This window comes from Semicossyphus pulcher, unplaced genomic scaffold (assembly GCF_022749685.1).
Source record: "Semicossyphus pulcher isolate SPU_LCO1_2020_fin unplaced genomic scaffold, fSemPul1.0.p SCAF_8, whole genome shotgun sequence".
NCBI lineage: Eukaryota > Metazoa > Chordata > Actinopteri > Labriformes > Labridae > Semicossyphus > Semicossyphus pulcher.
The window spans coordinates 21,753,338-21,778,676 of NW_027211759.1; the positions used below are offsets into that span (position 1 = coordinate 21,753,338).

The 25,339-nt window shown below is 42.7% G+C and overlaps 1 protein-coding gene across 1 annotated transcript in view; it reads right to left on the reverse strand.

Moving 5' to 3' along the window:
* b4galnt4a (beta-1,4-N-acetyl-galactosaminyl transferase 4a) overlaps window positions 1-25,339 on the reverse strand; it is a 183,086-nt gene that overhangs the window by 58,910 nt on the left and 98,837 nt on the right. Inside the window, exons 3-6 of the mRNA XM_069686815.1 lie at window positions 21,566-21,664; window positions 8,764-8,859; window positions 7,415-7,505; window positions 5,496-5,596 (exon numbers count right to left, since the gene is read on the reverse strand). Coding sequence (XP_069542916.1) covers window positions 5,496-5,596; window positions 7,415-7,505; window positions 8,764-8,859; window positions 21,566-21,664 — 387 coding nt within the window. The remainder of the gene's footprint in view (window positions 1-5,495; window positions 5,597-7,414; window positions 7,506-8,763; window positions 8,860-21,565; window positions 21,665-25,339) is intronic.

Consider the following 25,339-nt stretch of genomic DNA (forward strand, 5'->3'; position numbering starts at 1 on the left):
ATCCATCAACTGTGATGAACCGAACAGTCAATATGGAAAAAGGGGGTTTTGAGTTCCCGTTACCGGTGACATCATCCATGTCTCCTATTGCTATTGAGGAAGAGCTTTAGGAACCATTGTACACATACAACGACCTTTTGGACTTGAATGATAGAAAATATATTGTGCAAAACTAAATAAAATGTTGATCTCGAATCTAAAAATGTCATCATGTATTACGAACATGATGAGAGTGTGCTGCCTGGTTCACCAGTTGCTCCACAACACACAAGGAGGCACTTCAGAGGGTAATTTCTGCAGCCCTAAAAATCATCGGCTGCCCTCTCCCCTCCCTCGAGGACATTTACAGCACACGCTGCCTAAGAAGAGCGCACAGCCTCCTTAAGGACTCATTGCACCCTGGTCTCCACCTGTGTGAACGTTGCCCTCTGGAAGGTGTTTCAGGGCAATAAAAGCTCGAACAAACAGGCTGAAGAACAAGTTTTTATTCTGCTGTTCTGCTGAGCTGCAATTGGCATTAACATTTCAACACCTGAAGATTATATGGGTGTGTGCAATAGTAAGGAGGGTGCAAATGTGCAATATTGTTTTTAATTGTGTCTTTTTAATGTATCTTTTTATTGATTACTTCACCAGTAAGGACGATAGACTGTTTAAAAAGATGGACGACGTGCCAGCTCCCTAAAAGTGAAGCCAAAACATTTCAAGCACCCCCTGCTGACTAGCTGCAGTATAAAGCCCGCCTCCTCCATGTTAACAGATGGGACATGAGTCAAACTAAAAAATTAAAATACACGCCAAATAAATTTTTCTTAAACATGGTTTCTGTCATTATAGTTAGTCATTATCATGCTGATTTACGTCCAAGTGTTCATTTTTCTGACAAGTTTATTTTTAATGAGTTATTTGATGCTGTCAAAAGGATGATTGACAGCTCTGTTGATAAATACGGCTCAGTTCTGGATTAGCAGAGCAGAGTAGGAACGGCGAGAGGAGACAAAACTAAAACAATCACTACAGTCATTGAAGTTTACATATCTGTGAACATCTGCTTCAGACCAACACAAGAAGCTGTTCTGCTGTTAAACACGCTGACGTGCGGGATGTTTGACGTTTTTTCTCAGTAAGTTAAGTGTGTGTTATGGTTTGCAGAAGTGGCTATATGGCGGCTCCACCCGTCGATCTCTACTGCGAAGCTCTGGCTCCAAATGATGTCACCATTGCAAGATGGCAGCGCCTATCACGGGGGCTGCTTTCGTACAATGAGAGCAGATGGAGACACGTCGTCCATCTTTATATACAGTCACTGGTATGGATAGCCATCCGATTTCGTTGCACTGTACTTGCGCACTGCAATGATTCTATCTATCTATCTAAGTATTCAAATTCACTGTAAACCCTGTGAAATTTTATAATCATAAATGCAAGATTGATGTTTGTCCCAACTCTGTATTTTATTATTTTTGTCGAGCACATGCCTGCATTGTTCAATAAAGTAAAAAAAAAAAAGACCTGTTTGTGTCTAGTCTTGTATTGATCACACCTCCCTGAACCAGTTTCCTGTCTCTGCCTGCATGTTTGTCCCTTTGATTTCTGAACCAGATAAAATAAACAGCACCTGTGACATACATGAGTGCCTGCACAAACACACTGACGCATGAACACGCGTGCTCACAAACGAGCACACTCGTTCTTTGTGCGACTCATAAAGCTTTTTCAATATCAGACAAGCTCCGGTCTGGTTCTGTGGGAAGCTCTGCGGGAGCTGTCTGGACTTTCTGATTGAAGGAAAATCTCATTACGGATTAGCTGTGGGCAAAAATGTGATTAATGCCAAGAGGGGACAATGGATCATCTGCAGTCACATTACGTACATTCGTATGCTCACAGATAGTGTCCCAGCAGTACTGAGGACACTGAAGTTATTAAATGTCCACACCCCTCTCTAACGCAATGACTGGTATGTGTAAGGGACTGAAGAGACGGACCAAGCATGACTCAAGGGCAATTTTCTCTTTCTGAAAGTGCTTGTATGTGTGTGTTTAAAAGTAGCTGTACAACAACCAGGATAAATAAAAGGCAGACACACACACATTTTCTGTATACAGAATGTGTGTATGTTTTTGTGTATATGTGTTGAAGAGATAGAAATGGACCTCAGAGGATGACGCCATCTTTTTATTAAGATGTCCTGAGGGGTATCAGCAGATATCTGTCACATCCGGTTCATGACTTGCAAGCTAGCCACAAACTGCTGACAGGGGTCGCCACAGGAACAGCTCCCTGCTTCTCGTCCTAGCACGGCTAAATGCCTCATGGCAGCACATTCCATATATAGCAAGTCTACTACTGAGGATGACACTGCAGTGACCACTGACACAAAGTGACAATCCTTTACAGTGCAATGTGTATTTTTAGTGCAGTGAGTCAGGTCCTCAATAAGATAGGAGTTACAGCCAGAGCATAAGAACTATACAGCCAATTATAGGATGCAACAAATGATGTTATTTTATTGAGGTTTCTCAGGGCACCCTGCAAGGGCGTCAAATTTGCTCATTTACATACATTCTTAATAACTTCATAGAATAACTCCAGCAGCTGCCACAGCACAAAGCTCCATGAAATCATTCTTCAAGAAGATCTTTATAGTTCAGACTTTCTTACATTTATATGTAAATGTATGCATTTAGAAAATATAGATATATACAGTAGATATTTCACTTACGACCAGTGAGACCCAACAAGTACAGACTTTTCCCTATAGGCCTATGAATGTTGCTGTCTTATGCAAAGAGAAGTGGCAGAAAATGTGCTAGTTTGCAGATTAGCAAAGCACTGCATTACCTGCTTTGGGCATAAAATCAGTGATGTGCAAGGACCTCAGTCTACACTGTATGCAAAATACTACATAGAAATGTAGAATCTGTAGGCAGGGACGTGGATTTTAGGGACGGCAAGTGTTCTGGTTTCCGTTTGTACTACGCTTGTAGTTGTAGCGCTGTATTGACATCCCGGCTCGGCGATGATTTAGCTTCTTAATAATCTCTATAAACAGACATCTGCATGCTAACAGCTAACAATCTGTTCTAGATCTAAAATTTAACTTGAGATGAATTTCCTTGACGTTGTATCACAAAAGGCATTAACCGTTCAGATTTTCCGACTTCCTCGAATGCATCAGAAATAATCGATCCGACCTCCGTTCAACAAACGAGCATTTTAAAAGTAGTTTTCTTCTCCTCTTGAGGACAGACCTGACAAAGCTTCATTTTTACTTTTTACAAATCTGCATCATGATGTTAAAATTTCAGCAAAGGTGATAATTAAAGTCAATCACAAGAAAACGGTTTCTTTTTCTGTGAACAATTCAGCATGCAGAAAAAGGAAGTCGTTTATCGCTAACCGCTGGCTACACGCCCCGACGAGTTCACCGTTGTCCCTAGAGGCTAAATTGTCGTCAGACTATAGCCGATGAAGTCCGACATTGGTAAAATACTACCTTTTAAAGAATGAAAGAAATGAAAGAAACCCTTAATATTCTTGTTAGACTTTCTTTTTCCCTAAACTCATACAGACAGATGGGTCATTTAATGAGAAACGCAGTGCAGAGTCAGATTTTTATCTGTGAAACACGCTGTGTCTCTGAGGGCAGGCCGGGCAGCGAGGCCTGTCTGTCAGCCTGTGGCAGAATGAATGATCCCTGGCCATAGCGCGGGTCCCCTGCCATTACCTCGATGATATTTCTCCACCGCTAAATGTCACATCAATATTCGCTGCCAGCTAATTAATCTCAGCTCCAACAGAACCTGGTGGCATCTCACATCCTGTTGGAATACAGATGGCTCCATTGCTGGACCTTTAGTCATTACACATATTTGCCCAGAACAGTCATATGGTGCAGCTTACACACTTTTGCAACCTTATGCACGCTTTATTTCTTATAAGAAGGTTTCACTGGGGAAACTTTATTAGTGAAGCTGTGGCAGCACAGCTTGACTTTTATTCATTGGCGAGCAGAGGGTACTTCAAGGATAGATGGAAAAGGAAACAATTTTTCACAGGATGTTCTACAGGAGGATTTAAGTCTGCTGTACTCTGAGCCGTGTGTCGGAGGTGGGTGATAGCCTGCGCGTTTCGATGGTGACATGACATGAGCCGGTGATTACTAAAGACGAACAAGGTCATACGGCTCAGTGTGCCTCCTGTTGCTGGAAGGATGAGTGCTGGATGAATGAAAGGCTTATGATGTAAACTGGTCAGGACCCATTGTTCCTGTTAACAACTGTCTCAGTGAAAGGCTAACATACTATTACAATATTGTAGTGCTGTCTTACAGGTTGAAAGTACTATAGGGAGCTGACAAATCATTTTTAGCAGTTAGCTTCTTGATAGATCAGCAACTGAAAAGACACAATTAGACAACAGCTAGCATTACCTTTTAACCACTTAATAGCTAACAAAACCGTTAGGTAGTGTAAAACTATTCGATCGGAACGGTGTGATTTCCTGGCTAATTCTATTGCTAGCTAGGAATTGGTTGAATGCTAAAGTTAGCTGTTGCGACTATGCTGTTGGTAGCTAACAAGTTATCAAACACATTGTTTTGCTTTCAGGGCACAATTTTCACTTTATTAACCTACGCTAGCAAATATTTTGGCTAGTTTGGAATATAAGCCTTTCCTTTCGCACCTTGTACCACTCACTTAAACAGTAATGCTAGCAACGGAATTGTTAAACGCAAATGTTAGCCGTAATGCTAGCTGAATCAAATATGTCGTTTTAACTACAAATGTGGCCCAATGTCCCTCTAGATTTTCACTATCCCTCGTCTTTTTAGCTTATCAAGCGAGAAGCAGTGAAATGCTAAAATATTTTCAGATCCCTTAAATACCATTTGCAAACCTGGAACACAGCGGTACAACATTATAACAGCATTAGAGCTTCCCCTGGGGATGATGTCAGAGGAAAATGGCCGCTGTGCGAGTATGGTGAACAGTAATCTTGTAGTCCCATTAAGTAGGCCGGCATCCCATTTATAGCTACAATCATTGAGAATACTTTATCTAATCTGTCATTGTGTGCATGATATGAAAAAATAAAAGAATCTATTAGATGCGATTTAGCGCTATGAGCCTCTCAGCCAGCATATCGTATCAGATAATGTAGTCACTATGTAGCATAATGATGAGGGTTTGGATTCCCTGCACATAATGTAATGTTGAGGTGCTTCTTTCCCTAAGGTATATACTATACACAATGTTGTTTTCTATTTAAGTCATGACATTGAGGAGTTTGAACTTATTTTAGGCCCCAGGTGATTTGGTTCCTGCTTGTTGCTAAGCAATATTCGTTAAAACCATGGAACGTAGTCTCAGAAATGTGAATTTACTGAGAATAAGAGAGCATAAAGAATGCAGGGACCATTTTGGTTTTCAGGAGTAATTCTCTCTGTGGTTCAGGTATTATACAAGACTGCAGCACAGCTCAGCTCTTACCTGTCCTACATAGACCAGCAGTCTGGCGTTGAGAGGACTCTCATCAGAACTCAGCCAGAACTCAGAGTTATCATCAGACGATACAGAGAACTGGAAATCACCTGGAGGGGAGAGAGCATGATCAAAGTGTGTGTTAATGGGAGTGGATATGTATGATCTCAGATAAGTGTAATGACAGTATAGCCAGAGAAGGCATGGCCTCATAAAATACACTCATAGGTGTAAAAATGCACCAAAAATTGGATGCCAATGGTGGCCAAATTTAGCCGCAGTATTATCAAAAGTGCAAAGCAACTTAATTTTCAGTCCATAAGTAACAACTGTGGGAATGGAAATAAACATTTGTGCACAGAGGGAGCATGGAAAGAAAACAACAAGCAGCCAGTAGAGTTAGGTACTTAAGGTTATACTAAGTAAATATAGTGTAAGGGGGTTAGTCAAAGAAACCTACGGATTGTGGTCAATTTAAGTGCATTAAATATATATATATATTTACCCTTAGCTGATGTACAACTTCAGCTATTGAATAAAAAAAACCGTGTCCCAATTCAGGGGCTGCATCCTTTGTAGGACGTATTTGAAGGCCGACTGCGTCACAGCGGCACATCGAAGGTTGTCTCATTTCAAAGGCACCTTCAGATGCAGCCGGGTCACAAAGGATCCATCGGGTGCATCCTTTATGGCCCAACGTATCCTAAAATTAATTGCGCACAAATTTAAGCAAGATGGAGGACTCTCAAGCGGCCAAGGACGTTTTTTGTTTCAACTCAACCGAAAAGCTAGCGACATAAATGTTAAAGAAACACAAAGGGACTTGTGACTTTAAATTATCTTTAAATAATAGGTTTAGATACGTGACTTTATTAGCTAGTTAGCCAGTTAGCTATCTGTGGCTAGACGACAGGAGCGGCACTTTGTGATGCAACGGTAAGGGCGGGAACGCCTGGTGACGCAATCACGAAATCTTTTGTCGACTGGACCGTCTCATGTCAGTTCGGACATAGCGGTCTACGCAGGCTACATATGACGCATCCTTCATAGCATGCGTCCTTCGATGGATGCAGCCCCTGAATTGAGACACAGCTAGTTTTTATGTTATGATAGGTAAGAAACAATGCATATCAGCGTGACTTTGTGGTTGATAGTTATTCTTGTAAAGAGAGATAACAAAATCAGGATGTGTTGGGTTTTTGCTTGCTAGTATTGCGCACTATATAGCAGATATGTAGTACTGGTAGATATTACATTACATTATGTAGGTATTTTTTAAAGAGACAAATTTTTACATGTAGATGTTTTTTTCCTAGTTAAATTAAAGTATAGTTGTATATATATTGAGCAGCTGCTGTTTTTATGTAAATCAGCGGACTATGGACACATTTCAGGTCACATGAAATTGAGTAGTCTTGGGTTTTAATTGCTTTTTATTTGAGCAAATGTACATGTATTTCTAAGCAGCTAACAATTAATTAACTCTCAATCAATCTACAATAGCATTTAAAAGGTTGCAGTGTGAGGTGAAGGGCACTTATTTGTGTGCTTGTCAGAATCCTGAGGATTGTGTGACCTTAAAAACCATCAGAAGCAGAGAGCCAAAGCACGAGCAAAAGCTACATAAAAGAGTGAAATGAACACTAATCTAATTAAGAAGTTCATTTTCTGTAATTTGTGGCACTTGGGTGTTAAGGCTTTTCAGTTACCACAGCAACCGGACTGGAGGGTAGGGCTATGCGGGCAATGAGATTTCGCTGTGAGATCTCTGGCATTCAGCCCTTATAAAAATGTGAATATCCACTATATTAGTGGCTCTCAGGCACTTGGATTAACAGGGCTGTGGAAATTGTCTACTCTCATAAAGGACACATGCTCCAGGGCCCTCAGCCCCAGAGGACCGCTTGCTAATAAGATGAGCTAGTTACCATCTCTGTAAGGGTGAAGGAAGCCAAATATTCTCAGGCCATAGTTCTTCCACTTCGGAGCCACTGCCAGCTTCTTCACTGTGGTTCTGGTCTGCAATAACAAACAGGGATACATTCAGATCAAAGATGCAGCTGCTGGTACATTAACAAATGTTAGAAAAAGCTTCAGTAGATATTTTACCCTACCCACCAATTGACCATTTGCCAAACCAGCAATTGTCCAATCATAGTTAAAAACAGTAACTAGGCACAGGAGGCCTGTCAAGCACTGGATTCCTACACTTATTCTAGCAGTGTGTGCAGGGAGCTCTAGGAACAGTGTCTCTCAGTGTTATAGGAGAGGAGAGAGAAAAATGTAAGGCTGTTGGCAAAAAACTCTCCTGTATCCAGTGTTGCAAAATATTAAATATCAGTCAGCAATATTAAACAGCGCCTTTTAGGCCATGCCTACATTTACACGGTTATTTTTCCCTCCTTCGTTTCCAAAAAAATCCCGTCGACAGAAGCACGATTATAAAAAAAACCCCGTCCAAACGAAAACGCAAAAACACAACAGAAACGCTGTCATGAGAATGCCGCACCAACAGCTGGCAATATAACCCGGTCAAGCAAAATAGAAAATTGCAGCAAATCAAAAATCTATTGCCGGAAGAAGTGCATCCTGATGCCTCTGTTCCTCAATACAGTGGACGAGTAACTGTACATATACAGCATGTGGAAAAATGTAAAAAGTCCTGTTAGCAAGGTTAGAAGCATCATGGTTTTTTTCTCGTGCGTCATTTTGCAAGGAATGTCGCCTCATTTGTGATGCCTCACAAAGGAGATAACGGCACACAGCCTGACGTCACGAGCTGAAATTTTGAGTTTACCCCGTCTACACGTCTCCGAGTTTCGAAAAGCCTTCACCCTGGCCGGTGTTTTAAAAAAGATCAGTTTTCAGTGACCTAAAACAATCAGACATAAGCTGCAGATGTGATCAGTGGTGCTGATGTGATTGGGTGCTCTCAAATCACAAAAATAATTTGGTATAAGAGATAAAGTAAAAATCAGATAGTTAGCATACATCTGGCAACACTGCTTGTAACATTAGCACACTTAAAAAACAAACAAACACACAATGAAAAACAAATCTTAGTTTCTCTTGTCCAAGTATGTAGGATAATCAGCACAAAAGCATTGTAATACAAGGAGTAACTTACTCTGCTCTGCTTGTTTGCTATATAAATAATTGTACAGCGTGTGTGCTGTTTGAGAAGAAAGAGACAGGTGTAGCAGCTGAGGCAGAAGAGGCTTTGTGAACAGACCATCAAACGTACCTAACAGGTAGAGTTCTTCTCTGTAATACTTACATGAGGGTAGAGAGGGAAGTGCAGGTTCTTTCTGAGCTGGGCTACGGACGAGCCGCACCAGTCCTCGAACACGTGCAGGTTTGCCTGGCCTTTATACTGCAAACACACAATCATACACAGAGAGAGAAACCAGGTTAGTGCTTGCATGAACTACAGCTTCACATTTCCAGGCAGCTTATGCTTCAGTACTTCCCTTCCTCACTGCAAGATTGCCACATGAACTGGTGTCAGTACACAGACTTCACTGAAAAGCACTGCATGTCATTTGTGATCCCTCTCCGCCACACAGGAGACACGAGTTCTTGGTAAAACCTGAATGCAGAAATGAAGTTTGAAATGTTCTCACAGTCCTGAATAAGAAAATGTGTCAGAGAGCTCATCAGGAGTGTCAGGGTGTGTGTGAGAACAGAGTATGTCTGGAGCAGTTTGTCAGAGCTCTTCCCCTGCCCATAGTCTGACATTTGTCTGAATTACACAGGGAAATCACAGGACACAGCAAGGACAGATGGTAAAACCAGCCTGCCTTGGGGTAGAGTTTCCTCACACACAGATGCACACATACGCGGGTCTGCGAGTATACGAGGAAAAATGACTCTCCAATGACTCGTGTGTCAAACTGTCACTGCTTTGGAAGTGTTTTGGGTCACATACAATATAAAAATATATATAGAAACAAGGGCATATATGACTATATTTTTCCACATCCTTTTACACAAACACATCTATCACATGAAAATTCAGGGATAAGACAGTGAGACGCACACAGGGCGGTGTAATATCCTCAGATAAAGCAGAGGTTAGAGATGCATGGTTACACATCTGCAGACGAACACACATCTGCACTAGGGGGGCAACGATTAGTTGATATTGTCCACAAAAATTGATGACAAAATTAGTTGGCAACAAATTTAATTGGTTACGTCATTGCGAATGTTTTTCATGCTGCGCACGGACATAACATTGTTTTCCGGAGCGGAGTTGCTGAGGGGGGAGCCATCTCGCATCCTTGCTATCTCTGTTGAGAGTTGCGCACAAGCGGCAACCTCCGGTTTTAACAAGGTCTTGGTCATAATCAAGTATGTGGCTGACCACATTAGGTCAGTGTACGCTTTTGTGGGCAATGTGTTACAAGGACCATGTGTGGAAGCAGGTGTGCGCTGCAGACGTAGGTGAGGATAGGTGATCCGCCATTGCGATGTTGCAACTCTCTCTCTCTACGGCTCTGGAAGTACCGTCACTCAGTCGGTCAGTCAGTCAGTCAGTCAGTCAGTTACTCAGTCAGTCAGTTACTCAGTCAGTCAGTTACTCAGTCAGTCACATACAGACCCATGTGTAGGGCTAACCCCGGCGGTCAGCTAAAAATGAAGCCAATGTGGAAGTGCAAAAAAACTGCAGTTCCTCGAGTGGCCACTTGAGGCTGGCTCCAGAAACCAATGCCAATTTTTACAGCAGAAATAAACATGTTTACAGCCTGGTACAAAAAACACTTTTGTTCTAAATAGCTAATTTTACTGTTCAAGTTATGATTTTTTTTTTTATAACACACCCGTTTTAATTATATGAAGCCTTAAATCATAGGGGCCGGGTCACTTGAGTGACAGGTGGATAGTGCTGGCTGTCTGCTAGACGTCAACACAGACAACCCCGTCCTCCTGGGAGAGTTAGACTAGCTCATTTACAAGCTAATGGATCAGACACAGACTGTTACAGCTTTGATAACTTGGCATTTATCAACCACTCACTTTTCTGCAGCACCACCCTCTCATCCAAATTTGGTCAGGTGCCAGTAAACCAACATGACAGCGGTCATATTTTGGCTATATTTACAAAGTCGAGAAACCAATTGGTGACGTCACGGTGGCTATGTCCATTATTTATACAGTCTATGACTGTGCATGCAAAATACCGACCAGCATTTCACCTTCAATGCTGCAAAGGAAAGGATGCAGGGTTTTTAAAGCGGACCTTGCATGCTCTTTTATATCAGCACTTTGTCTGTCTTTGGTTTTAAAGGGACATATTTTTAAATGAAGAACTCATATTGTCTTTGTTAGTTGCCTCATGCTTAAAATAACCTCCAACTAAATTTAAAAGCTAATAAGAGCCCTAATCTGCACACACGCACAACAGCTTAGTATTCAGCCCTAGGAGGCCGTCTCAGTTAATGATTTGCAAACTCTTAAAACTTTTCTTACCGGATGATCAACCAACTGCACAGACACTCACTCACATACTGCACGCACATATGCCCCCCTTTAACGCGTGACAGCAGTCCCAGCAGGCCGCCACTATAATGCTGCCACAGATATTAAGAACATCACACAGAAGTTGAGCAGAAAGCAAATGAAAATGAAACCATACAGCGAGGTTCCCTGGTTAGATCAAAGCAAAAAGCTGGCTAGCTAGGTAGCCTTTGTGTGTGTATGTGTGTGGAGTAGCTGTGAAGGAGCTACTCCACACTTGGAGTCAACAAGTGTGAGCTGTCAATCAGGTGAGAAGAATGACCTCATGACAACAATAAAAAAAAACATAGTGGTAAATTCAGTTGTCATCTCATGAGCGGGATTAAAGGGGTGGGACAGGAAGGTAAACACCTCTGCGGCTGCTTTTCTGCATCCATGTCGACATTTAAAGGTAGCAAGACGCTGACGGAGGGTGTCCTGCTCCTTAAGCATCGCACAGGCATCCTAACAGATGGCCTGACCCGAAGTGTTGCTTTCCATTCCTCTCCCCTCGCTCTGTTCGGTCACCTACGTGCCCTGCACACTGACAGCAGCACGGCAATTACAGCTCATGCATTAACCATGAGATATTTTTGTTGTGCAAACATGTCAGTCCGAAGCAGTGGGACTCCTGACTTTACATCTTAAGATTTCTATCGGCACGTATTAGGAAAAAAAAAAAGACTCAATGCAAATGAAAAAACAGAAAGAGACAGGGATTTGCCGGGTGAGCAGAGCCAAATCAAAGGAAGCGGTGAGTCGAAGAGATGAACAAGGATATCTGATGTTTGAAAAAGGGAGTGGCAGAGAGGGAGAGTCACAGCGAGGTTAGAGGATTTAGCAGACGGGACTATTCCCTGTGTAAATATGCCTTATGTAAAGCTTTTAATAGATTTCCTGAGGGGGTTTAAGAGCAAACCTTTTTTCGGCCTGCTCCCCCTCTTCGCTGCTCCTTTTGTCAAATAACAAAAAGTGGGATACTCCAAAGAAAATCTCTAATTATTCACACACACAGATCCCCGCGTATTCCTGGAGGAGCCAGGGGCTGTAAAGTTGGCTTTGTGCCAGGGGGGCATGTGTTTAATTGGCTCTATTTTTGTGGGTGACAGCGCTGCGAGAGGTCTGTGTCGGCTGCGGCCATAACAGGATGTCGAACGGGGAGAGGGGGAGAGCATTTTTTCTTCCAATTCTCCGACTTACTCCCTGTTTTCCCTTTGCCTTGCTCCTGTTATGTCTTTATGTTTCGGTCTTTTAGCCTTTAGTGCCACTACCCCTGAAATGATCTACTGGTCCCTCTGACCTCTCTGTTTCTGCCTCTCTCCATCCTTCCGATCGGCTGACACTTCTCTGTACCGTCTCTCTCCATCCCGCTTCTTCTCTCCCCTTTGATTCCTGACTGTGAGATGAAGCGACGCTCATATTAACAGTTTGCAAAGAGATGGTGACTTGCATGGCTGTCTTTTTTTATGGTTAAATTGGCTGTCTTTGTGTGGTGTAAGGACACGGTTGTGCTGTGGCAGCTTGCGTCTTTTCAAACAGTCTCAGCTCACAGTAATTGGCTAAAAAAGACATAGAATGACTGCTGCTGCCTTTCTTACTTCCCTATTCACTTTCATTTGTTGTCTTCTGTTTCATGCTCCAAAAAAAAAAAACAGAGACAGACTTCAGCCAACATTTTCTAGCGCTGTGATCCACAGACGAGGCGTATCAGAAAGTTTCCTGTATAGACTACAGGCGTGATTGAGCTTAAATCAAACTAACTCTCTGTGTGTCAATCATAATGGCTGTCTGTTTGATTAGTTGTATCTTGTTTCACTTAGCTTTGGTAGATTGTTCTGTGGTGAGCTGAGGCTGCAGTCAGAGGCACAAAGTGGCTATTTCTCAGGCTTATTGCTGGGACGTCAAGACAGAGAGGAGTTATTGTGTGATATATACTGTAATGTATGAAGTGATCTGTGTCACCGCTATATTAGCCTGAGTATGCAGCCATTACCTGGGAGTTCATATTTAGGCTGATATCTGATATTTTTACTGCTGATACAAACGACCCTACGAGGCCCTGCTTCAACGAGTCTGCAGTCACTAAAAGAGGAACAAAGAATGAAGTTGCAGATCAAATGTTAGTTCAATATAGAAAATATGTACAATAAATTGTAGGTAAGAACCTTACACTGGAAAATTGCTGCAGTGATTAATGTGTGTCAGCTGGCAACAAGTTAGACATGTCCTGTGGTCGTGGAAAAGATGTGACTGTGTTTCAGAAGGGTGAAATTGTTGGCCTGCATCAAGCGAAGAAAACAACTAAAAAACTGTCCTATGCATTATTAAAACCTGGAAGGAAACATTTGGTGAACTCACGACTATGTTTAATAGTGAAAGTAAGAGCTTTTCCACATGCTCAATGTAAAGAGAACTCAAGGGATTGGGGCTAAACAGCTGTGTAGCCTTAAGAAAACCACTCATCAGTGAGGCTAATCGGAAAAGGCTTCAATTTGCTCGGGAGCAGAAAGATTGGACTCTGGAGCAATGGAAAAAGATCATGTGGTCTGATGAGTCCAGACTGACCCTGTTCCAGAGTGATGGGTACATCAGGGTAAGAAGAGAGGTGGATGTAGTGATGCACCCATCATGCCTAGTGGCTACCGTACAAGTCTGTGGGGGCAGCGTTATGATTTGGGGTTGCTTCAGTTGGTCAGGTCGAGGTTCAGCAACGTCATGTGCCCAAAAAATGAGGTCAGCTGATCACCTGAATGACCAGGTTTTTCTATCAGTGGATTTTTTCTTCCCTGATGGCATGAGTATATTCCAAGATGACAATGCCATGATTCATTGGCTCAAATTGTGAAAGAGTTCAGGGAGCATGAGACATCAATTTCAACATGGATTGGCCACTACAGAGTCCAGACCTTCACCACATTGAGCATCTGTGGATTGTGCTGGAGAAGACTTTACGCTGCGGCCCAACTCTCCCATCATCAATACAAGATTGTGGCGAAAAAATTTATGCAACGGAAATAAAAGTAACATTGCACAAGCTTATCAAAACGATGCCACAGTGAATGCGTGCCGTAATCAAAGCTAAAGGCGGTCCAACTAAATATTAGAGTGTGTGACTTGTATTTTGGCCAGGCAGTGTATTTGGTATTTTGTAAATTGGGGTTTCTTTTTCAGTTCTGGCTTAATTCCTACAGCAGCTGCATCCTGGGAAGCTTCAATGAAAGATGCAGACTCTGCAAACTCTTCATTTGTAAGAAAAAGATTATATAAATGTAAGTTAAACATAAGCATGCAAACTAACTGTAGATGATGAAAAGTTTTCAGATTTCTGTCTAGACTTTGCTGACTCCAAACTTTGCGCCAATTTAAGGAATAAGGAATAATTTTGGTACCGGAGCCCAAAACATTTTTAAGTACGTGGGAGGGACGTGACTGGGCCTTCTCCAGGCACACACTCAGCAAGCCAAGGATTTAGCTTAAAATGCTTTTACTGAATCAGGGCCTATCTTGTAAAAAACAACAATATGAAAGAGGTAAACGCTGACCGGTTACGAACCCAATTGGGTCTTCCTCAGGACGTGGCGAGGGAGAGTCATGACTTTTTACCCTTCAAGAGCAGCTGCTACTGTGAGCACCCAGTATCCCTCCTATTCTTACTTAGATGTATAATGTGCACCTGTTAATAGTCCAATAAATAACACAATTACTGTTAAATACATAACTAAGAGATTATCATTATTAGAACATTAATATACTAGAAGATAGGGATGCATGATATTGGACTTTTTGCCAATATCTGATACCGATATTTCCCAACCCTGCCGATTTGATATATTAGGCACATGTTTTTTCCCACCTAATTGCAGAGAACATCGAGTCTCTCCTGTAGTGGAATTGATATCGTGCCTACACTTATTTTAGCAGCCCACTGGCAGATGCAGAAATAACATAATACAGTGCTTTTTAACATGTCCACGTTCACTGGGCAAGATAACAAAAGTACTTAAACTTCAGTTGTGTACAAAATGTCATATTTATTTGTATGTAACATTTTCTTTCAAATAAAACTGTAATATTCAACTTAGACAGGCTTGGATGACGACCGATACAGAGCAACCACTGCAAATAGCAACCTTACTGCAGGTTCGGAAACTTTGAAAAACTGCCATACCGCCGACACCTCGCACCCTTCTTCACACTTGACGTTGGCGATGCAGTTAATGGAGTTAATGTCGTAGCATTACGTCAAGCTTTTTTAGGGAATCATCGAGCATTTAGGCGTAATTAAAGCGTTGTTTTATCAGCAGAAAAATGCCACACCATATCTGCAGATACAGATAACATGCCCATAATATCGTGCATCCCTACTATAAGACAAAAATGTGTCCGGTGTCTTTGTGGGGGTGTGGGTGTCTGTTGAAAAGCAGTGAGTGCAGTCCACGGTGGTTCCACATGAGAAAACACCTTAACATGTCAACAAAATGTCCCACTTATAATGGAACTTCTGTATTTAAAGTCTAATGCACTATATATATTATGGATTTTTACTATCCAAAGGACAACTTGCATGCAATATCTCAATTACGTTGGACACTAAACTGCTTTGATATTAAGTAACTGCTTCATCTTTTTATCCATAGGTTAGTTGTTGTTGGCGGTCCCTCTTGAGCCAGAATCTCTTTATCCTTCTGTAATATCTATCTTCATCCAGCTCCTCTTAACCTCATCATACTCCAGATGTAGTCCTGTATATAATCTTAATCTGCCACATTCAAAGCAACACAGCACCTATAGCTCTGACTGACATTAAAGGAGAGGGGGAGGAGATCTAGATGGGAGGAGGAGGCACTGAACGCCATCTGTCAAATGTGATGAGTGAAGAGGAAAAAAAGTCAGGATGTAGGGGGAATGACATGTGCACAGGAAGAGAGAAAAACTGATTGATGAGGACGTTTGAAATAAAAGATGGTAGTAAACTTCTCGGCTTAAGAGGCCGCCCTAAACAGCACTGCTCCTGTCTCGCCTATCTTCCTCTGAGCACACATTTCCTCTACATCTCTGCGAGCTTGTCTTAGCATATCTCCGTCTCCACTGCTCTCCAATATCTCCTCTCTCTCACCCATCTGGTCGCACTATCAAAGAGAGCACAAATCAGACTGTCTTTGCTCCCCCCCTCTCCTCCTCCACATCCTCCTCCTCCTCCGTGAGGCTGTCTCCCTTTTCTCAAAATCTGGTGCCGCCTTCTGCGCTCCTGCTGGCAGGCAGGCGCTGACAAATGGCCGCTCGGCGCGCGAGCAATCGCGCCGACTGACACCGTGAATCCCCCTTTGGATAAGAAAATTGAGACATGATGTTCCTGGCAAAGGCAGGCCGGGTACACACAATACTCCAGACCCCAATCCCCTCTTTTACTATAGGAGAGGTGACGTCATAACGTGTGCTTTACTATAGTTTTATTGAGCTGTGTTCAAATATAGGTGTTGAATGAATGATCAAATGATTGGAAGGTGTCTTGTTTGAGCAGATTTAATGAAATCTCTCAATCTGAGTTCCTAGAGGGCATTTGGATCGTGTCTCCGTGCATATCTCATCTTTTTCTGCCCATTAGTAATTGGGGAAAGACAAGAAACCAGGTAGGTACAGCAAGGTTTCAGAGGTGCAGAGGTTTGAAAGAAGAGATTATGTGTGGAGAGATAATGAGAACTCATTTCACACGGACGAGAGCAGCGAAAAAATGGAAGACAAGGTTCATATGATCTAGATTCCAGCCTCATCAACCACTGTAATGAGGGTTTGTATAATCTGCCATCTGTCCCACAATTACACGTCTTCTTTCATGCCAGGGATATAACATGAGGGGGATGGATGCGGCGGCAGAGGATGTGTAGAAAAGAGACGACCGTGAGAAGGAGAAAAGAGGACGAGGAGGATTTCTTTTCCATATCTCCTGGAGCAAGCTGTCCATCATTCACCCGACTGTGTAACTGCAATTACATTCCCGCCAACTGTTTGTCTGTTTGTTTGGTGTGCTTTTGATAGACGGAGAGAAGACTGAAGGAGCAGTGAGAAGAGACATAAATCACGTTTCTTCTTCTTCTTTCACGTCCTCCCCCGGTCTAGTCGACGAGAGAAAAAAAAAGCGATTCAATTCCTCCTCCACTCTTGTCACTGCATGTGTTTCCTTCTTGTGTGTAAAAGAGCCAGCTGTGACGACTGCGCCAACCTGAGTCATGTGTCTGTGTTGTGCCACGATTTCTTCCTCTCTTTTGCTCTTGAGTGGTAGATAAAAGGCTGTTCGAATCTACAAAAACGTCTAGAGCTTTGTTTTATTTCGTTAGAGGACACAAGCCAGGAATGTGTCATCCTCCAAACAGACGGCACTGCATCAGGTTCAAACTAGGGATGCCGATATCCGATATGCCGATATTTTCCAACCCTTTTTGCCGATTTGGATACCAATATATTAGGCACATATTTTTTTCCACCCCACTGTAGAGAACATCAAGTCTCCCCTGTAGTGGAATTGACATCATGCCTACTCTTATTGTAGAGGTCAAAAACTGCCATAAAGCAGACATCCTGCACCCTTCTTCACGTTTGAAGGAAGAGGCGTTCTTCTAAAGGGCACGTGTCTGATCGCTCACATTTCTGAGCGCACCTGAATGCAGCATCCCACCGAAACACGGCAGTGAGGGAGACATGCCCGGACATGTTTACTGCACCTACTACAGAAACATCAGTGATCGCTGACGGACTCTTTTTATCGTGTGTGCGTCCATGAATATGTAAGTTAGTTTTGCGCTGATGTTTATGTTACACTCGGTTAACGTCGGCTTTGACCGCGAGGGTATTTTCGCTGTGTTTGATGATGTAAAGTCCGGTAAAAAGACGAGAATGTGAGCTAACTGTTAGCTAGTGAAGAGTTGTGAAAGTTTGGCTCAAGTTTCTGTGACTTTTTAGTCTTTATTTTTATGTTGTTGATGCTGAGTTAATGTCGTAGCATTACGTCAAGCTTTTTAAGGATTCATCAAGCATTTAGGCATAATTAAAGCAATGTTTCATCGGCGGAAAATATCGGCAGAATGACCGATCTGCTGATATATCATTTTCAAGCCATAATCGGCAGATACCGATAACGTGCCGATAATATCATCCCTAGTTTAAACCTTCTGATTATCAGATTACAATCAAGGCACATATTTAAAACACATCCAGGATTATGATTTTATTCATATCAAACTCCTATTTTAGAAAATATACATGTAAAGAAATCCTACACGTCCCTCTGATATCAAAGTCAGTATGAATCCAGTGTCACTAATCCCTCTTAGCATCATTTTCTCTCTGCTCTTGACTAAATAAAAAATGTTCATTATGCTCAAATTCTCTCTGAATCCGTGTCAGCTTTGCCACAAATGACTGTTTATCCCTTCAAGCCCGAGTCTCTCTCTCCCCTCTTTCTCTCTCTGTGTGTGTTATCTCTATCCTGTATCAGTGTCCTTGACACGCTGGTGTCCTTGACGGACAGAGGATGTCCACTCTACAGCTGCATGTAGACGCTAATCCGCAGTCACCTCTGGAGCAGTTCACCAGCTGGGAATCCTTTTTTTAGTCACCAGAAGTTGCTGGAAACAACCTGCTAGAGCCAACACAGGTCAGAGCACAGGAAGTATTCCAAAGAAATATTGAGATTTGGCTTTTTCCTCTTTGTTATTTCCTGTAACTCTCTAAGGGGGCTCTAATTAGAAGAAAAAAAGGTTGATTCAGATTCTGTAATTTTGCTCGCGCACCCTGCTTGTCTGAATTCTTCTGGATGACCTCTGCCGGGCTGTGACAGCTGACATATGGCCCCACTCTACCTCCACCAGCCGGAGTCTACGCCTCAGACCTCTGCCATGTTGGCGGTGCATCAGGAACACAAGTTAGTGCTGGTAATTAGGACAGAAAGCTAGCAAGCGAAGCACAGGAAGACCGGCTGCGCTCCGTGATGTCTGACAGACTTGGCTTCAGCTTGACGTAGCAGAAGAGATAAGAGAGGGGGGGATTTTTTGAGGATACAAGTTCTTAAAGATGTATGAAATATTTGATTAAATGATGCCGGCTCTACAGAGGAGTCAAAGAATCTAAATGACATGTTGCTTTATGAGGGGGCTGGAGTGAGTCAGAGAAATGGCATGTTGACTTCTGCAAGTGAACTTTGATGCTCGTCGTGCCTAATGCGCTGTAAAATGTAGATGGTGAGGGTGTTGCAAAATTAATTTCCCCTTTGAGGCTGCTTCACTTTTCCAATCCAAACATAAATAAGAGATAATGTTTGGTCGGTGAAATCACGCACATTATTTTCAGTGCAAACACGTCTGAAAGCACGGAAAAATCTAGGGAATTCACTAAAGGATTGCGCAGCTTTTGCGCCGGCTGAACTGTGCAAATGACACAAAAAGACTCCGCCTCATTCTCCAAGCACATGCAGAGGGTTGAATGCACCCCAAAGTGCGCTGCAGAGAGAACAGTGTGTCATTATGCAGGCGTCTGGGACAAATGTGTCCCCTTTCTATGCAAATGAGCCTGATGGCAAAAAGCACCTCATTAACAAACGGCAGCGCTAACAGCACCGTGCAGTTACAGTGAAAATATACCGCCTGCAGAGAGCTGGTGGTAACTATGGCGCACCTATTATTAGGGCTGTCACGCTCTGAGTTTAAACAGATCATGACAGCAATTCACCTTCTGTGTGAGCAAAAAATTTAAATAAATTCTTTGAATAACATATTGTCATTATTATCATAATCAGGAGACCAATCAGTCCGAGGCTCAACCCCAGCGCACGGGCACACTTTATCCACATGTGTGGAGACGGTCTGGAGCCGTTACGCATGACGGGATTATTATCTGGATGAGCTGTTGTGCGCTTGTTTAAAAAAATGAAGCTGCGTTACAGACACTGAAACAAGTAAACACCTGTCGAGTCTGGACTTTACAACAAACGCTGAGCTGAAGAGCTGCCCCCTCCTCTCCATGCTCATCACCGATCTGTGGATGGAGTTGAGCTCCATCACCGTGGAGCACCGTTTGTGCCTGAATATTATCAGTGTAATTTGCTTTGTGAATCGGACCTTGAGATGGAGCAGATAGCGGGGGATAATAATGCGCAACTTATGGTGCAATCTGCGGCTGCAAGTTAATTTTAGTGAATACCCCCTTAGATTTTCACAATAAAGCGTCCTGCTGAGATCAGACTACAAAACCTATTTACTTTTGTGCAATTAATCTGCACGGTCCACATTCAGATAGTTTGTTTGGATGCCGGCTGTTTGGCTGCTTCATATCAGTGTGACTCATTTTCTAACATTTTAAATGAAGCCAAAAGCCTCGATCAATCACTGTCAGATACAGGCCATTCAATATTCAGGCAACAGCTGCTTTTAGGCTGGAGATTAAAAAACGGATATGATCCAAATGTAACGATTTACAGAGCATTGTTGTGCTAAAAATAGAAATATCATTTAAGCTTGAAATATGTCTTTGTATTTGATGTTTTGCTAAAACCAAAGAAAAACGAGCGGCTAACTTAATACCAGGGGAGTCCGCTGTAATACAACAGTTGTTGTGACATTATCAGGCACATTCTGTGTTCAGCTCTCCTGTAATGCTGCCTTGTGCAGAAGATTACACTCATAATGCTTTGCAGAAGCAGCAGGGAAGCTAAGGCAGTGGATAAGAGAGACTCGTACATAAGAAAAGTCAATACGGCCGCAGTCAGACAGATCGAGTTGAAAATAACTTATGCTACAGTAATTTCATATTATCCATCTCAAACTGTGTTAGCTCCTCTACTGTTCGCTAAATACTCCACACTGAGCTGTTCTGCAGAGATAGTTTAACTTTACCCCAGGTAGAGAGCGACTTATTAATCATATTTTGCAGATTAGGCTTGCAGACACACACACACACACACACACACACACACACACAGACAGTTAATTAAACCCAGCCGAACAGGTTACAAATCTAGAGCAGCTTTCCTTATCGCAAATCCGCTGCTTAATTGCCCCGTCTGCTGCTCCCTTTGTTGCAGCCGCTGTGTAAACTACATCAGTAAGTGAGCTGAAAAATTAGGATGAGCTAAATCAACTTGTAATCTTCTCGTCAAAGGTGCCTTTAAATATGACCCGCTAATGGTTTTCTGATGGAATAATATCTTCCTCACACACTTAATTTATCATCATAACCGTAAGGTACATTTTGTTCCTCAGATAATAGAACCAGAAATGACCGCATTCTTCTTTGTTGAGGAGAAGAAAATGGGAGTCAGATATCTGCAGCTGAATTATGTCGCACCAAAAGCAAACACTCAATTATAAAGCCGGTGATGAAGCAGCGTTAATAAAACCATTCTCACAAAGGTCAATCACTAATAAAAGATTGGTGCCAGTGTTTGTTGTCGTGCGAGGTTTAGCTGATGAGTCACACAAAAGGAACTGAAGGTCCTCAACATAATAATCCTTTATGTGCCTGTCAGACAAAGAAAGGGGTTAAAAAAGATGATTAAAAGAAAGAAAGAAGGAGAGAATAATTTGTGTTACCTCTGGTTTCCATGGCAATTTCTTGTGTCTCTGGCTGAGGAACTTCCTGATGTGGGTGTGATCTCTGCCGTCAGCTCCTCCTGTGATTGGCTCATCATCCTTTGGAAAGAAAAACACAATTATTTATTTAACTACACAAAAAGACATTGATGCAGTGTTAATTTCGTTAACAAAATTAATGAGGAAAAATGTTCGACAATGATCTTTCTTCCATGACGAAGACACGACGTTGACGAGCTAAAAATAGAATGTTGAGTTAAAAACTCTGATATCACCTGCATGTTTTGTTTTCATTAAAGGGATCAGACGAGACTAAAATGTTAGTGGTGGGCTGTTGCACATTCAAAATGCATATTTTCCCCCACTGTGCGTCTAATCTGTGTCGTATTACAAGCAATTAACTCCTGTGACTGGGTAACTGGGTATCCGTGTTGGAAATAACGGGTATCATGAAGGCAACCTGGTCTCACAAAATTACATGAAATGAACTAGACTTCTTAACACCGAATTCCGTGCTGATGGCACGTAATGTGTTAAAATGATGTGCCACCAGGTGGAAAGCAATGCCAATGTTAAGTGAACGGGGATCCTTTTTCGTGTTGGACACATGGAGTCCCTGGTTTAAAGGGCCAGTTCGACAATTTTCAACCTCAGTCCTATCAGGCTGTTATGTGGAGCTAATGCCATTATGGAAGAAACAACTTCGCTCTGTGCCTTTGGAGGACGCTATCTGCTTCTCCAATGGGCCCTGGAAAACCTCCGCCAGACTATGTAAACGCTTCATTTGGCGGAGGCAAGTGAGCATGCTAAACTACACTTCCTCAATCTAGGACGCCCGCCTCCGATGTCATGTCTCGTTCAAAATCGTCAGGTTCGAAATGTAGACTGCAGACCTGAAGATTTTTTAGACGATCCGCCGGTACATTCTCGTTGTATTTCGGATTCTGTACCGCTCTGAGCCATTGCCTGCAGCGAAACGGTAGTATTTCACTACAGCATCTCTTGCTTTTTTTATCCATTTTACTTATTATTATTTTACCATTATTTTTTATCTTCATTTGACTTTTGTGAGGCCAGGTTGCACAAAGGTGTTCATGACCTGTTAACCCAGGCTCTCTGCTTCAGGCTCTGTGCATGCTCACAGAAAAAGGGGCGTTTTACGCATCATTTGACGCTTCTTGCGCACAAAAAGGAGCGATGATCAGCCGTCTGCTTCAGTCATGTTTAAATGAGAAGCGTTGATGAAAAGTAATCTTTAGATGCTGTGTCCTTGTTCTTTTACTGTGTGGATGATCTGCTGACATTTAAAGTATTAATGTTACCTGGGGGTATTATTTCCTTAAGAGAGAAACGTTTGGACTAAAAGTAATGACTAAATTGTGACTTTTTGTCGACTAAAACTATGAAGGGTAAAAATCACTAAGATGTGACTAAAACATTTTCATCTGAAGACGAAGACATATATCTAAAACAGCTGCCAAAGTAACACTGCATTGATGAAAGAAACTGCAAATGACTGGTGCTTTTGAAGGCTGAAGTCGAGCATCCATCTCTGCATGAAGGCATCCATCCATCACTGAGGTCACATGACTCTTCTCTATAAGCTATATTATTAATATATGAGTAGCATCAAGTAGCATCATTAGCAGAAACCACAACCCTTTCTAGGCACTGAGCAGCATTTTCTGTGCATTACACACACACACACACACACACACACACACACACACACACACACACACACACACACACACACACACACACACACACACACACACAGACACACACAGACACACACACACACGTGGTCAAATAAACACAAGCTTATTCCCCCTTAAGGCTACTACTAACACCCCGAGGAATCTCTTCTTCACCATTCACTCCTAATCCAGCATTTGACTCGCCAAAGCCCTAATCTCCAACACACTCCAGCCATCCACCCTGTCTGCCAAGATCTCCTCTCCAGGGAGCCGTGAACTCTCCCCCGGATCTGGGATTTAGCCCGTTACTCCGGCCAGAGCACCGCAGGGCTCTTTCTCTGCGGCCTGTTAAGAGGCATGTTAATGCTAATGCAGCGGTGTGACAGAGCACTAACGCAGCGCAAGTTCTCGGCCGGCTACGAGGAGATAAAAGGCCGCCGGGCTCCCAGAGGAGGAGGGAAGGAGCTGCATGTTAAAAAGCAAAGCATCCTCCTCCAGTTAGCAGGGATGTCAAGGAGAGGCACACCTCTGTGTTTGGGAGGTATTCAGCATCCCTGAATTGAGGACCTTTTGTCGAGGAGTCACCAATGTTTTCATAAGAATCAGGGGCGGAAAGAGACATTACTTTAGAGTGGAAGAGGCACAGAGACGGAGCTGTCGGATGCAGAGCCTTTGATTACTTTTTTAACTTCCCAGGGAGAGAGATGAAGGAGGGCAGGAGAGGTAATGATGAAGAAATGAGACAACAGGCTCCCCTGCTTTCTGACACCAGACGAGTGTAAAGTGCCTGATGTTTGTGTGCAGCCGTAGAATCACCACACGCCTCGGAACGAGCTCCGTCTGACACTCAGAGAAGGACTGAACATTCATGTCACATCAGCTGGAGTCTCGCAACAAAGACAGCGGAGGAATAACCTAATTATTTTTATTTTTATAACTTCGACAGCTGATTGTGTCTAATTATCAGCTCTGGATTCCACCAATTAGACCAATTTCCAATGGACCCTGCTGTACACCTATTAAATGATGACTCTCACCTTCCCCTTAGGCCCGGCCCACACTACAAGATTTTTTAAATCTTAATATATGTTGAAAATGCAAGAGTCCGCACACATGACAACAAATAATGATAGATTTAATAGTTTTGTTCCTGTAGTGTGTGGAGAGCGACGATGTGACAAAAACAGCTCACCACACATGAACAGATTCCATTCAACAACAACCAGAGCCAGACTCTCTCGCGCGGTCAAACGCGACTTTAGAGTTAAACAAACATGGCGGATAATGGGGAGGAAGAATTGGCGATGATAGTTTTTGGACTTTTTACTGAAAATTCACAAAGAAAAAACCAGGGATGCAGTCGAGAAGAGGGCGTGAACATGAGCTGTACATGTTACAGCCTGAGTCAGCTTCCTTCCCAGTTGGATTTGTTTCGTTCCAAGTGACATTCAGCGGAGTGCGTGCTCGGCTGTCCTCGGGGTTCCCCCCACACAACAGGATATCGGATCGTTAATACAGAACATGTTTAATATTGCAGCAAAGATTTTCTTCAGTGCATTTCGGGGGAAGTAAAATCACTCTTAACATCCCTCCACTCCACAGGAACATCTGGCAAGATCATCTTTAGAAGCATCAGAAAATTGGAATGCTGACTTTTGTCAGAAGGGGGAAATAAGGCCTTAAATAAAACCCGCAAGGTCTTGTTGGCAGTAAAGAAGATTTTAGTCCAGCGGTGGAAACCACCTCACGATATCTCAAGTACTCACTGGCTTCTGAGCTTTTTGGACATTTCTTACCTGGAACTTTTGGACTCTAACAGCTAAATACAAGCACACATTTTAAAAGACAACATTTAACAAGACCAGGTCAAAACCTGGTATGTGGCTGATCCAAACAGGTCAATGTGCGCTTTTGTGGGCAACACTGGAAGCGTGGCGTGACGGCTGCGGGACGTGTTAATTTTCATTTTAAATGCATGAAAACAGATGAGAGTCTTCACAATGCTGGCGTGACACAAGCGGTTCACGCCGAAAATGTAGAGAATAGGAAGCTTGGCTATTTTTACCATGAGCGG